The sequence below is a fragment of the Poecile atricapillus genome, chromosome 9 (assembly GCF_030490865.1).
Source record: "Poecile atricapillus isolate bPoeAtr1 chromosome 9, bPoeAtr1.hap1, whole genome shotgun sequence".
Classification (NCBI taxonomy): Eukaryota; Metazoa; Chordata; class Aves; order Passeriformes; family Paridae; genus Poecile; species Poecile atricapillus.
In genome coordinates this window covers 23,859,429-23,874,625 of record NC_081257.1, presented here as the reverse complement: position 1 = coordinate 23,874,625, position 15,197 = coordinate 23,859,429, and the positions used below count along the sequence as shown (strand labels likewise).

At 54.8% G+C, this 15,197-nt stretch overlaps 1 protein-coding gene across 2 annotated transcripts in view; it reads left to right on the top strand.

Annotated features, from left to right (window-relative positions):
- Window positions 1-13,332: 13,332 nt before the first annotated feature.
- The window catches only part of RAD18 (RAD18 E3 ubiquitin protein ligase), a 28,272-nt gene continuing 26,407 nt past the window's right edge, over window positions 13,333-15,197 (top strand). For both annotated transcript variants that reach the window (XM_058845421.1, XM_058845420.1), the window contains exons 1-2: window positions 13,333-13,467; window positions 13,944-14,025. In XM_058845421.1, the coding sequence (XP_058701404.1) occupies window positions 13,408-13,467; window positions 13,944-14,025 (142 nt within the window). In that variant the 5' untranslated portion in view covers window positions 13,333-13,407. The remainder of the gene's footprint in view (window positions 13,468-13,943; window positions 14,026-15,197) is intronic.

Genomic DNA, 15,197 nt, shown 5'->3' with positions numbered 1-15,197 from the left:
CACACGGTTCTGCCACTGACTGAACTGAAATTAATACCTGAACGATTTCTCTCCAGAGGGTCCAGTTACCAGGGTGAGCTGTAATAATCATTAACTCTGTGAACAATAAATTGAATTTATTTATTTATTAATTTCTATGGGCCGAATGCAGCATTTGCATTTAAATTACCTTTCCACACTGCTGTGCGCTGACGGGTGTGTTGATTTTTTTCTGAAGTTAGAAATACCATTGAAGATTAAATAATCCCCAAGCGCTTTCTGGCCCGGGAGCGGCAGGAGAGGGGAGCCGGGCCCGTGGTGTCCCCGGCAGTGCGGGGATGATGCTGTCCCTGGCAGAGCATCCTCCCGTCCCCGTCCCGCTGCAGGGGATGAGCGATTTGTCAGATGAAAAACGGCTCAAATGCAAAGGCGGGGTGGCCAGAGAGGCTGGGGGCAGCTGCTGTCACACCCTGCTCTCCGCTGAGCAGCAGCAGCTCAGGCTGCCCCGGGAGCGCTCCCGGGCTGGAGCAGGAGCCGCCAGGGCCAGAGCGAGCACCGGGACCCCCGAGGTGAGGAAGGGAACCCTCAGCTCCCTGCACTCATCTCTGCGGTGGGTGAGTGCCAAGGAATGGCCCGAGGGTCACTTGCCTTTAACTTGGCTTGGTCCAGCAGCTCAGTGTGGATGGATCCAAGAGCTCTGTGTGCTCCGAGGGACACCTGAGGACACCCTGGCACCTGTCACAGCCAGAGCTGAGGAATGACAAATGACATAGAGAAGGAATGTAAAGGAAATGATGCAGAACTTAGTGATTAGTGCTTTAAACCCAGACTCAGAGTGAAACAAGTGCTCTCAGTCCTGCTGACTGAATCAAATAATCCAAATTACTGATACATTTTTGTATTATTTTTCGTGTGCAAAGACATTAAAGTGCTTTTAGGAAATGAGGTAAAGATTTTCCATCCACATTTAAAACTAAATGAGAGCAGTTTTGTGGGTGCCCAGAGGCTGCTGTGAGCTCATGGCAAGGGCTGTGCGTGTGCCTGGCTGCCTGTCCCTCCTCTGGCTTCTGAGTCCAACTGGCCTGGGAATGGCTCTGTCACAGAAATGGCTCTGTCCTGGGAATGGCTCTGTCACAGGAATGGCTCTGTCACAGAAATGGCTCTGTCCTGGGAATGGCTCTGTCACAGGAATGGCTCTGTCCCGGGAATGGCTCTGCCCTGGGAATGGCTCTGTCCTGGGAATGGCTCTGTCCCGGGAATGGCTCTGTCCTGGGAATGGCTCTGTCCTGGGAATGGCTCTGTCACAGGAATGGCTCTGTCCTGGGAATGGCTCTATCCCAGGAATGGCTCTGTCCTGGGAATGGCTCTGTCCTGGGAATGGCTCTGTCACAGGAATGGCTCTGTCCCAGGAATGGCTCTGTCCCGGGAATGGCTCTGTCACAGGAATGGCTCTGTCACAGGAATGGCTCTGTCCTGGGAATGGCTCTGTCACAGGAATGGCTCTGTCCCAGGAATGTCTCTGTCCCAGGAATGTCTCTGTCCCAGGAATGGCTCTGTCCTGGGAATGGCTCTGTCACAGGAATGGCTCTGTCCTGGGAATGTCTCTGTCCTGGGAATGGCTCTGTCACAGGAATGGCTCTGTCCTGGGAATGGCTCTGTCACAGGAATGGCTCTGTCCCAGGAATGGCTCTGTCCCAGGAATGTCTCTGTCCTGGGAATGGCTCTGTCCTGGGAATGGCTCTGCCCTGGGAATGGCTCTGTCACAGGAATGGCTCTGTCACAGAAATGGCTCTGTCCTGGGAATGGCTCTGTCACAGGAATGGCTCTGTCACAGGAATGGCTCTGCCCTGGGAATGGCTCTGCCCTGGGAATGGCTCTGCCCTGGGAATGGCTCTGTCCCGGGAATGGCTCTGTCCTGGGAATGGCTCTGTCCTGGGAATGGCTCTGTCACAGGAATGGCTCTGTCCTGGGAATGGCTCTGTCCTGGGAATGTCTCTGTCACAGGAATGGCTCTGTCCTGGGAATGGCTCTGTCCTGGGAATGGCTCTGTCCCAGGAATGGCTCTGTCCTGGGAATGGCTCTGTCCCAGGAATGGCTCTGTCCTGGGAATGGCTCTGTCCCAGGAATGGCTCTGTCCTGGGAATGGCTCTGTCCTGGGAATGTCTCTGTCACAGGAATGGCTCTGTCCTGGGAATGGCTCTGTCCTGGGAATGGCTCTATCCCAGGAATGGCTCTGTCACAGGAATGTCTCTGTCCAGGAATGGCTCTGTCCCAGGCACAGGCCATGCTGGGGAGCCCAGGGTGCACAGAGGGACATTCATTCCCAGTGAGATCTGGGGTCGTGTTGGATGGTCTGGAGCCAGCTGAGCCTTGGGGCTCATCCCATTGTCCCAGTTCAGAGGGATTTTGCAGCCCCTGCTGCTGTTTCAGCTCAGAAATGGCTGCAGATCCCTTTGGGCAGCAGCTGTGCCCTGCCTGCAGCTCCCTGCTCTTGTGAGCGTTTGAGAGCTGCTCTGTTACAGTGGCTTTGTGGCTGAGGGTGGATATCAATTGCTGAGGGTGTAGATTTGTTGCACCCTCACTGTTTGTGGCTGGTCCATGCCCATGTTGGGCCATTTCGGGCCCTTTTTCGTGCCTGATCCCCTCTGCCCGTGGCAGCCTCGGTGTCTGGGGCTGCCCAACAGCTCAGCCCCCCAGGAGTGACCCCAGGCACGGGCAGAGACTTTCCTGTGTGGATTTGCGTGTGTTTGGAGACATTCCCCGCGAGCCTACGTCTGATCTCCTGTGGAGAGGAGAAAAGACTTGCCAGATGAGAGCGATTCTTGAAGCTGGGGCAGTGTTTTTCAGATGTCAGCTGCCCTGGCCCTGCCCAGCCATAGCTCATCAGCGTGGGAGGGACAGTGCTGGCCCCAGCCAGAGCTGCCGTGCTTTTGGTGCGTTCTCAGCTTGCTTTCAATGTTAGTATTTTTCTTTGAATGTTTGGCTCCCTGCTCCAGCACAAGCCAGAGCAATGTCCCCATGTCCCTGGAGCAGAGCCCTTCCCGTGGCTGAGTGACGTGTCTGGAGTGTTCCTGGTGTCCCCAGCTGTCCCCAGGCACCCCCTGCCCAGCTCGGGGCTCCTGTGACCTGCAGCAGCCAGGGCTGAGCGAGCCCACTCCCCTGGGCAGCTTCTGCTGCATCTGCTCCTGAGCTGGCTGCAGGCTCACAAGGAAAATGAGAGTATTTACACAACTTCTGATAACTTTTTTATTTCCCCTTAATATACACCTACAGCCTTGCTATAGAAACACTGGAAAGCAGACTTTAGTAGGCCTGAGAGACTGCAGCATTATCCATCTTCTGTAAATACTGTGGAGCATTTGGAAACCTTTTTACGATCACAGCTCAGCTGGAAAACAGCACCACATTCCTGCTGTCCTTTGGGATCACTTCTCTTGCTTGTGGATGGGAGGCAGCAGCTGTTGAAGCGTTTTGGTTTAAGTGTTTGATGAGATAAAAGTGTAATTTGTTGGATTTTAAATATCTCGTGCATCAGCTCAGCGTAAGTATTGCAGGTAAACCAGCCTTGCTCTGTTCCACAGAGATGCCTCTTCCCTCCTGGAAACTTCCAGAGACTTGGGCTTGGAGTTCATGATGCTGCCAAACCAGTGGAGGTTTGTGTGCTGGAAATGAAGCTTTGGCTCTGGAGCAAAGCTTTAAATCTAATAACGCCCTCCTGACAGCATCCAAAGGCCAGGCACCCCCTGACAGCTCCTAATTCTACCCAGGAGACTCCTCTCTGGACATGCAAACACGGCCGGTTCTTGCTAACGAAGATCAATTTCTTAATTAAGACACAGCTGCCAGGGGCACTCGGAGAGGGCTCTGCAGCCTGGCCCGAGCCCTGTGCTCTGTGCCACTGGACAGGACAGGACAGTGCTGGTCACCAGCCCCACCCTTCCTGTCCCTCTCAAAGCCAAGCAGCTCCTTGGTGTGTCTGGCTGACAAGAAATATCTGTTCTTGGCAGCGTTACCCACCCCCTGCCTGCTGAGCACTAATGAAACTTGTCTTGGGCTTCTGTCTCTAACCCATCGTTGTACCCATTTTATTCACCCCCTTTGAGACAGCCTTTATAAAAATAATTTATTTACCAATGACTGGGCAAGCACTGAAGCTGGCAGAGCTGTGCCATACAGCAGGGCAATGCTGAGCTTGTGAGGACATGGCAAAGGCTGAGGGTGAGGAGGATCTCATCAAGGCTCTAGGGTGAGATGCAGCTTTTTCCACAGAAGAAAGAAAGAAAAAAATTTAAATCTTACGTAAGTCAAAACATCTGCTAGTGCATGACTAATGCCTTCCCTCCTCCCTGGTGTGGCAAGTGAAGTCCATGGGAATGATATAAATGATTGTTTCCTGTAAGAAGTTCTACATTGTTCATGGGGCTTTTGGGGACAAGCCTGGTGTGCAGCCGCCCCTTCCCCTGTGCCGTTTGCTCCTGCCTTTGGATGCAGCTGCTCCTGGCCCCGCTGCACTGCTGCTGTGAGCCCCAACAGCCTGTCCTGGCCAGCTGGGGCCAGCCTGGATCTGTCCCTGCCAAAATCAGCTTAACTGGGCACTTACCTGTGCCCAGAGCAGGGGTTATTGATGTGCAGGGCTGGCAGCTGAACCAGCTGTGTGTGCTGGGCTCTGGCAGTGCCCTGGTGATGCTGTGCCCTGGTGACACTGCCATGCCCTGCTGTGGCAGCCCCTGGTGACACTGCCATGCCCTGGTGTGATGTGGCAGTGCCCTGGTGACACTGCCATGCCCTGGTGTGATGTGGCAGTGCCCTGGTGACACTGCCATGCCCTGGTGTGGCAGCCCCTGGTGACACTGCCATGCCCTGGTGTGGCAGCCCCTGGTGACACTGCCATGCCCTGGTGTGATGTGGCAGTGCCCTGGTGACACTCTGCCCTGCTGTGGCAGCCCCTGGTGACACTGCCATGCCCTGGTGTGGCAGCCCCTGTGACAGTGCTGTGCCCTGGTGTGATGTGGCAGTGCCCTGGTGACACTGCCATGCCCTGGTGACACTGTGGCAGTGCCCTGGTGACACTCTGCCCTGCTGTGGCAGCCCCTGTGACAGTGCTGTGCCCTGGTGTGATGTGGCAGTGCCCTGGTGACACTGCCATGCCCTGGTGTGATGTGGCAGTGCCCTGGTGACACTCTGCCCTGCTGTGGCAGTGCCCAGGTGACACTGCCATGCCCTGGTGTGGTGTGGCAGCCCCTGGTGACACTGTGCCCGGCTGTGGCAGCCCATGGTGACACTGTGCCCTGGTGTGATGTGGCAGCCCCTGGTGACACTGTGCCCTGCTGTGGCAGCCCCTGTGACAGTGCTGTGCCCTGGTGTGATGTGGCAGTGCCCTGGTGACACTCTGCCCGGCTGTGGCAGCCCCTGTGACAGTGCTGTGCCCTCCAGAGCAGCCTGTGACCCCTGGGCTGCTGGTGCCTTCCACAGTTCAGGGCTGCCCTGTGCAGGGACAGAGCCAGGATCTGCTTCCCTTTGGGGTGTCAATGTCTTGGTGAGGGCTGCTCTGTCTGAGGGGAATGCAAGGAAATGTTTTACAGACCCAACAGCCCATGTGGCCCCCAAATGTGGTTTTATTCCCATTCTGGCAGTGGTACTCTGCAGCATCTTTATGACTTTGCTCGCTTGTTTTCCTCTTGATTCCAGCTTAAACCCTGTGTGGATCTGGTGCCCCTGCCCATCCCAAGGCTCCCACCTCCTCACATCCCAGTGGGAATCCTGTGGCTGCCGGTCTGCCCACTGCCACCCAGCAGAGAATGGGGCTAATTCACTCCTGTGCTGAATTTCTACTGAAATGTTTGAATTTTGGTTTAGTTTCCCTGCCTGGATCTCAGTTCTGGACACTCTGGGCCTGTGTCTCTGGTCAGAGCGGGAGGAGCTGCTGGCCATGGCAGATGGATGGATGCAGGATGTCTCTCAGCTTCCAAACACTGCAGCAGCCATGCTCTGGCTTTCTGCTTGCCGTGGTCTGGGACATTAACTGCTGCCAGAATTACTAATGGGCTTCTGCTTTTAGCCTGAGTGCTGCAGGCTGCTGCTCCAAGGTGGAAATCATGGAGTCAATTAAGTAATTACCTGGTGTTTCAGCTGCCAACACTCGAGAGGTTTTGTTTTTCACCACTGGCGTCAATCCCAACACACATCTCACCCAGACTCATCAGCAGTGGTTTGTGCACTACTAGAGCAGGCTGCTGTGCCAGGGACGGGCTGGAGCTGCTTTTTCTGCAGGTGTTCTGGTGACAAATGGCTCCTCCTCCCTCTGTTTAGTCTCATTCTGGCACATAAATCCAGGCTAAGCTGAGCAGAAGCCAAAATTGTCTCTTGATAGTTCTCTTGCTCTGGTGTTTTACCCTCACTTATTTGAAGAGCAGCAGTTCAGCAGAGAGAGCTGGGCCATAGGGGACACACGAGGAGCAGCCAGACTCTGCTGGGGCCCCCTGATGCAGGGAAATGCATCTCCAGTGGCTCCTGGGACTCATCAGCCCTTGGCAAGGCAGTGCTGGAGTGTGCTGATGTGCAGGGACAGGCTGCTGGGAGCCAGGATGGATCCCTGCCCTCGGGCCCCTCTGGACACCAGCTCCAGGGGCACAGATTCCTAATCCTTGGCAAAGCATGGGAGCCTTGTTGGTGAAAGTTGTGTTCTTAATTAAATCAGAGTTGGGAAGTGCTGAGGGGGCCAGAGCCCCACGAGGAGCTCTCCATCCGCTCCTGCACTTCCCAGGAATTTATGGGGAGGAGAAATGAACCTTCACTGGAGCAGGAACAGGTCTGGGAATGTCTTACCCTGGCAGAGAGATGCAGTGGAGGGAGGTCTGCTACCCCTGCACTGCAAAGGCTGAGAACTTTTAGAACTTCACCTTTAGGAGCAGGGGGAGGCAGCAATGAAGTGATAAATACAGCAGCACAACAACACAAACAGTTTTTAGCAAAGGAATGAAGTCCTAGTGATGGGCATTTTGGTGGCAAATCAGCAGCCATATGGCACAAGGGACTGGGAAAATTTGTATCCAAACCCTGCTCCCAAGTCCCAGCTGAAAGAGTCTAAATCTGTGCAGGAGAGCTGGAATGCCTACTAAGAAACACTTCTATTAATGTGTTGACTCTCTTGCCTGTGGGCTGCACCTGATTTACCCATTTTCTCTACATGGGAATGCAAATTGTTGTTTCCTGTTTGTCAGCCCCTGCCTGTGACCTGCAGCACAGGTCCCTGGTGGGACACAGAGCACTGAGCGTGGTGCCCACCAGAGACACGGAATGACTGCTCAGGAACGAGCCCCTGAAAAGTGAAATCATCTCCTGCTGAGAAGGAAAGGGCTGAGCCTTTCCTGGGGCTGGGATGAGCTTCAGCCTTTCCTGGGGCTGGGATGTTCTTCAGCCTTTCCTGGGGTTGGGATGAGCTTCAGCCTTTCCTGGGGCTGGGATGAGCTTCAGCCTTTCCTGGGGCTGGGATGAGCTCCAGCCTTTCCTGGGGCTGGGATGTGGTTTAGCCTTTCCTGAGGCTGGGATGTGGTTCAGCCTTTCCTGGGGCTGGGATGTTCTTCAGCCTTTCCTGGGGCTGGGATGTGGTTTCTGGGCTCTTGCTGGTACTTGGTCTCAAAAGGCTCAGCATCCTCACATTTCTGCAAGCAGCTGAATTAAATTAATTTAACTCGGCTTTTGTTTTTTTGGGTTTTTTTTTTGCTTCTTGGTTTATTTTGAGTGGTGGGGAAGGGAATTGCGCCCAGGCTAAGACCCAAACAGCCAAAGCGTGACTCTAAGCTGGCAATGGAATGCCAATGTCTCTCCTGGGAGATAATCAAAGGGAATGGAAGGTATTGCAGACCTATCACCGTGTCTGAGTGTGCAAGGATTAGCAGTGTGGGAGTTTTTATACTGGAGCAGTTTGGAGCTAGTGAGATTACTCGTGATTTTTATAGCATTTCCTGAATCAGCATCAGTGTCCAAATGGGAGATATCTGCATGTGCAACACAATGTCTCTGAAACATCAGCAAGTGTTTCTTGTTGTTGTTGGCAGAAGGCCAAAACCAGCAAAGGCCCATTCAGGGCTGGTTTGTTCTTTGGTTCCCTGGTCCTGTCCCAGGTCAGGGCTGTGCCTGTCACCCGCTGCCACCTCCCCAGGCTGTGGCTCCAGCAGCCACTGTCACTTCACCCTGCCCTCAGGTCAGGCCCCCAGCATTGATTAGCTATGAAATGCCCAGAATATTTGATTTACTCATTGTGCCCATCTTAAAGCACTCCAGGAGAAAGTTTAAATATTATTTCTGGCTCCTTTGGCTGCTAACTCTCACAACATTTTCATGGAAGTTACCATGCTGCTCTGTAAAACTGTAAGATGCTTTTGGCTGATTTATGTTGGCCTAAAATCATTGCAGTAGACTAAAACAACAACAACAACAACAAATAAATAAAGGATTTAGTTTGTGCTTTGAAGTAATGTCTGTGTGAAATGGCCTCGTGGAGCGGTGGCACAGCCAAAGCAGCAAAGGTTGGGTTTGAGGGGCCTGCCAGCAGAACCTCTGGGTGACAAATGTGCCTCTGCAGGTGGAACATTTTTCCTGGTGAAAGGCTGTCAGCATTCCCTGTGTGCTGGGGAGGCTGTGGCTGCGGCTCTGGGCAGCGCTGGCTGCTGCGCTTGGCTCACCAAGGAAACGCCAGTGGGCTGCCATTGCTGAAACAGAGGCTTTTAGCCAAAAAACAATGGCAGGAAATAAACCCAGCACCTCTGGAGCCGCCTGTGCAGTGTTTTGTGTTTGAATACAGCAGTGCCAAGGAGCAGCAGGTGCTGCAGGACTGGCCCCACTGCAGTTCCTCACCCCACACATCCCCTGCTGCCCCAGCCCTGCGCCGCTCCCGCCGGGCTGGAGCTCATTTCCTTCCATGGGGCTGTGCTTGGGATCTGTGCTGAACACTGATCAGAAATAGAGATGTTTGTGCTCTGAGTAGGGCTCACACAGAGCCAAAGCCTTTCCTGCTCCTCGTACAGCCACGCTGGCAAGAAAGCCGGGAGGGAAACAGCCGGGAAAGTGATCCCAAGTGAGCCAAGGGATGTTCCCAGGAAAGCGATCCCAAGTGAGCCAAGGGATGTTCCTGGGAAAGTGATCCCAAGTGAGCCAAGGGATGTTCCTGGGAAAGTGATCCCAAGTGAGCCAAGGGATGTTCCTGGGAAAGTGATCCCAAGTGAGCCAAGGGATGTTCCCAGGAAAGTGATCCCAAGTGAGCCAAGGGATGTTCCCGGGAAAGTGATCCCAAGTGAGCCAAGGGATGTTCCTGGGAAAATGATCCCAAGTGAGCCAAGGGATGTTCCCAGGAAAGCGATCCCAAGTGAGCCAAGGGATGTTCCCAGGAAAACGATCCCAAGTGAGCCAAGGGATGTTCCAGACCACAGCACACCCTGCTCAGCACACAAGGTGGGGGGCTCTGGACTTTGTCTTCCCAGGTAACTGCTGCATGAGACAGAGCCCTGCTGTCCTGCAGGTGGCTCAACACCCGACTGCCCATGGAAGGCAGTGAATGAATTCCTTTACTCTGCTTGTGTGTGTGGCTTTTGTTTCACCTATTAAACTGTCTTTATCTCAACCCACAAGTCTTTTCACTTTTACCCTTCTGATTCTATCACCAGTCCCACTGGTGGGGGAGTGAGGGAGGGGCTGTGTGAAGCTTGGATGCTGACTGGGGTTAAACCACGACAATGTGGGATCTTTTTGTTCTGAAAGTCTCAACATCAGACTAAATTTAGTCCTGTAGAAATCAATTGTTCCCAACTTTAACACAAGGGCAGAGCAAGGTCAGTGTTAAATATTTCTGAACAATTTTACCCATGGTTTCAGGTTCTTCTCCTTTCCAGTTGGGAATGACATGATGAGAAACTTTCCACTGCTTTAAATATTAAGGAATCTCTGAAAATACTTAGAAACAATTAACTAAAAATTTTCTCTGGTTTGGGGTTTGATTATTTTCTTTTTAGGTACAGTATGTTCTTCTGCTGATTTCCCAGTCTACATGCTGCAGTCCAGAGACTTGTTTCTGTGTGCATTTGTACATCTTTAATGAAGAATGTCCAGTGACACACACACACGAGGCAGACCTTGGTGGAGTGTCAGGTTTTAGTTTCGAGATCTGTGTACTAAAGGCATCTGAGGATGAGCTGTTTGTTGGGGTGTGGAGGAAAATAACAGTTCTGCACGAGGCACTGAGCACCACAGGGAAACAAATGCTCTTTACATTCTTAGGTTGTGCACAACCAGATGGGAATAATAAAAAACTTCACTTAAATATTTTGTCTCAACAACACAAGTGAAAATCAGTAGCTTTTGGAGATTTGCTTTGTGTCAGGCTGCTCCACCTCCTAATAAGCTTTTCCATACATTTCTCTGCTAACAGAACAGGGCAAGAAGTTTATGAAAATGCAGTTGGGTCCTCATGGTGTTTTAATTTAAATGAGTATTTCAGGGGCTCGGGAGGAGGAGAGATGTTGTGTATAATAACAAGTTGTAACTCGGTCGTTCAGCAAGATAAAACAGTTTATTGCTGCTACACTGAAGGCCAGAGCACCAATAAAACAGTGGGAAGTGTTTCTCCAGAGGAGAAGAGCTGTCCTCGCTCGGCAGGGCTCCTGGGGATGGGCTCAGGCAGCTCCAGCCCAGCAGGGAATGCTCTGGCCCAGCCAGGAGCCTCCAGCCGTGCTGGGACAGCCTGCAGCACCCATCCCAACGGGAAAGTGCTCACCCATCCCAACGGGAAAGTGCTCACCCATCCCTGGGCTCTGCACCCAACCTGAGCAGGCAGATGCTCTCCAGCCTCTGCAGCCTGCAGGATTCAGGTGAAAGCACAGATTTTCCAGGCTGGAAATAATTTAAATTGTGTTTTATTCAGCAGTGGTCTGTGTGGATGGTGCTTGGCTGTAAATTCACTTTGCTCTTCACCAGTCCACTTAAACAAAAAATAAATGTGTTGCTGCAGAAATGAACCCGTGAACCCTCTGTGCCCATTCCTGGGAGAGTTAATTCCCATCCAATAAGCTCCTGTCAAAAGCTCCTGTCCCTAACCCTAACCAAGATCTGCCATGTGCATGAGGGAACAAAGAGAACAGAAAATTGCAGGAGCTTGATTCATTAATTAGGACACAGCTCACAGAGAAAGCAGAAATAGATTCCTTAAGGTGAAAAGAACAGGCACTTAAGTGGCAATGACACTATTCTGTAAATTCCAGCACTTTTGGAAAGGGACAGGCAATAATCAGATCCATTCAAATTTATAAATCCAGAGACTCACAGTGCCCAAGGCCAGCAGAGACCATTGTGATGGTTTCTTCTGACATTCGTCATGGAGAATGGAGCACATTTTATACTTTTATTTAGATATATATGAGTGTTACTGAGTGTCAGGTGGGGGAGCTGGGCTTGACTGAAAAATCAAACTTGTTCACATAAGGAGCAAGAGCATGCAAATTGCACTGCTACGAAAAAGCTGGTAGGAAAAATCGGGTGCAAAGTTTTCAGTTTTCAGGTGCCAGCACGTTTGAGACAGCGGCAGCTGCAGAAGTGAAGGGCTTAGAACACACCTGTGAAAGGAAGCGAGGAGAGGGAGGTACCACTGCTCTGTGGAGTATCATAAAACACGGCTAGATACGCTCTGCGTGTGTAAAAACCTCTGCTACGGCGAGTTTAGCGACAGCCCCACAGTGACAGTGTGAGCTGTGCCGGGGAGCGCCCGGGGCGGCTCCCGGGGGCTCCGTCACCATCACCGAGCTCGGCTACTGCCCTTCCCCATCACCGAGCCCCGCTACTGCCCTTCCCCATCACCGAGCTCCGCTACTGCCCTTCCCCATCACCGAGCTCCGCTATTGCCCTTCCCCATCACCGAGCTCCGCTATTGCCCTTCCCCATCACCGAGCCCCGCTCCGCTACTGCCCTTCCCCATCACCGAGCCCCGCTATTGCCCTTCCCCATCACCGAGCTCCGCTATTGCCCTTCCCCATCACCGAGCCCCGCTCCGCTACTGCCCTTCCCCATCACCGAGCCCCGCTATTGCCCTTCCCCATCACCGAGCTCCGCTATTGCCCTTCCCCATCACCGAGCCCCGCTCCGCTACTGCCCTTCCCCATCACCGAGCCCCGCTATTGCCCTTCCCCATCACCGAGCTCCGCTCCGCTACTGCCCTTCCCCATCACCGAGCTCGGCTACTGCCCTTCCCCATCACCGAGCCCCGCTATTGCCCTTCCCCATCACCGAGCTCCGCTATTGCCCTTCCCCATCACCGAGCTCCGCTCCGCTACTGCCCTTCCCCATCACCGCTCCGTCACCATCACCGAGCTCTGCTATTGCCCTTCCCCATCACCGAGCTCGGCTACTGCCCTTCCCCATCCCCGCTCCGTGACCATCCCCGCTCCCGGTCCGCTATCCCCGCTCCGTGACCGTCACCGAGCCCCGGGGAGCGCTCAGCGAGCACAGAGCCCCACCGAGCCCCGCTCCGCTATCCCGCCCCGGTCCGCTACTGCCCATTCCCCATTCCCATTCCCGGTTAGCTATTGCCTTTCCCATTCCCGTTCCCGGCAGTTCCCGGTTCCCGGCGGTTCCCGTTCCCCGTTCCCGGCAGTTCCCGTTCCCCGTTCCCGGTTCCCGTTCCCCGTTCCCGGCAGTTCCCGGTTCCCGGCAGTTCCCGGTTCCCGTTCCCCGTTCCCGGTTCCCGTTCCCGGCAGTTCCCGTTCCCCGTTCCCGGCAGTTCCCGTTCCCGGTTCCCGTTCCCGGCAGTTCCCGGCAGTTCCCGTTCCCCGTTCCCGGCAGTTCCCGTTCCCGGTTCCCGTTCCCGGCAGTTCCCGGCAGTTCCCGTTCCCCGTTCCCGGCAGTTCCCGGCAGTTCCCGTTCCCCGTTCCCGGCAGTTCCCGTTCCCCGTTCCCGGCAGTTCCCGGCAGTTCCCGTTCCCCGTTCCCGGCAGTTCCCGGCAGTTCCCGTTCCCGGTAGTTCCCATTCCCCGTTCCCCGTTCCCGGCAGTTCCCGGCAGTTCCCGGCAGTTCCCGTTCCCGGTAGTTCCCATTCCCCGTTCCCCGTTCCCGGCAGTTCCCGGCAGTTCCCGTTCCCGGTTCCCGGCAGTTCCCATTCCCCGTTCCCCGTTCCCCGTTCCCGGCGGTTCGCGGCCGCTGCCGGAAGCGCTGCCGGAAGCGCGGGGCGCTGCGCGCGCGGGATCCGGGCCCGGCGCCGCTCGGAGCCCCGGGCCGGGCTGGGCCGCACCGAACCGAACCGAACCGAGCGGGGACGAGCGGGGCCGCACCGAACCGAACCGAACCGAGCGGGGACGAGCGGGGCCGCACCGAGCGGGGCCGCACCGAACCGAGCGGGGCCGCACCGAACCGAGCCGGGCCGCACCGAACCGAGCCGGGCTGCACCGGCATGGCCCTGGCGCTGTCGCCGCTCGAGCCGCCGTGGCCGCCCAGCCTGGCCCCGCTGAAGGTGCGTGCGGGGCCGGAGGACGGGCGGGGTCCCCGGGGCGGCCCTGGGAGCTCACGGGGCTGTTCCGCAGCCTGAGACGGCTCCGCCCGGGCCCTTGGGCGGCCACAGCGAGCCCGGGGCTCTCCCGTCCCTGCCCGGGGCTCCCGTCCCTGCCCGGGGCTCTCCCGTCCCTGCCCGGGGCTCTCCCATCCCTGCCCGCGGCTCTCCCGTCCCTGCCCGCGGCTCTCCCGTCCCTGCCCGGGGCTCCCGTCCCTGCCCGGGGCTCTCCCGTCCCTGCCCGGGGCTCCCATCCCTGCCCGGGGCTCTCCCGTCCCTGCCCGGGGCTCCCATCCCTGCCCGCGGCTCTCCCGTCCCTGCCCTTTGCCCGGGGCTCTCCCGTCCCTGCCCGCGGCTCTCCCGTCCCTGCCCGGGGCTCTCCCGTCCCTGCCCGGGGCTCCCATCCCGGTCTGACCCCGCTGTCCCCGCTGTCGTTTCAGGCCGTGGATAACTTGCTGCGCTGTGGGATTTGCTTCGACTACTTCAGCATCGCCGTGATCATCCCGCAGTGCTCGCACAGCTGTGAGTGCTGCAGGGACACGGCTTGTGCTGTCTCGAGTGTGAGCTGTGCGGAAAGGCTGGGCCGGGCGGGATTGTTCAGCCTGGCAGGGAGAAGAAGGTTCTGGAGCCTGCAGGAAAGACGGAGAGAAACTCTTTACAAAGGCCTGAAGTACCAGCACAGTGGGGAATGGCTTCCCTCTGACAGAGGACTGGAATGGAATGGAATGGAATGGAATGGAATGGAATGGAATGGAATGGAATAGAATAGAATAGAATAGAATAGAATAGAATAGAATAGAATAGAATAGAATAGAATAGAATAGAATAGAATAGAATAGAATAGAATTAGAATAGAATAGAAATAGAATAGAATAGAAATAGAATAGAAATAGAATAGAATAGAATAGAATAGAATAGAAATAGAATAGAATAGTTAGAATTCAGAAGAAGCTGTTCCCTGGGAGGGAGGAGAGGCCCTGGCACAGGTGCCCGGGGAAGCTGTGGCTGTCCCATCCCTGGAAGTGCCCAGGGCCAGGCTGGACAGGGTTTGGAGCAGCCTGGGACAGTGGAAGGGGGTGGGATGGAATGAGCTTTAAGGTCCCTCCAACCCAAACCGTTCTGGGGCTAATTAATGCTTCTGCTGCTTTTCAGATGCATTCCCAGGGGGTCAGTGAAATATGGAACTCTTTCAGGAGCTGCTGCTGAATGTGTTCAGTGCTGAGACTCTGGCCCATGATGATTTAGTGAGGGATTGTCGTTTCCTGGAGAATGATGAGACGTTTTAAACCCTGAAGTGGCTGTGAAAGCCGTGGATAAATTGACAAAGTGTAACAAACACAGAAATTGACTGTGACAACATGAAGCTTATGGTGTGTTTCACCACCGAGTTTGTTGAGGCATCCTGTGATGATGAGATGACATCAGGCTGTCTCTCAGCATTTCAGTGCTGTATCCCTTCCTTTCTAGCCTCTTCTTTGAACAACAAGTTGGTATTCTTTTGGAAAGGGGCAGAAGAGCCTGGGAAAAAGAGGGGATTGTGAGTTTGTCTGGGCTATGTGGGAAGATGAAAGTGATCAGCATTAGTCACTCAAAAACTCAGCATGGTGAGGGAGTGAGCAGTGCAAACCCTGCTGTGGTGGTGGTGCCTGATGAAGGCTTTCTTGCACTGGTATCAGCTTTAGACTGCGGAGCTG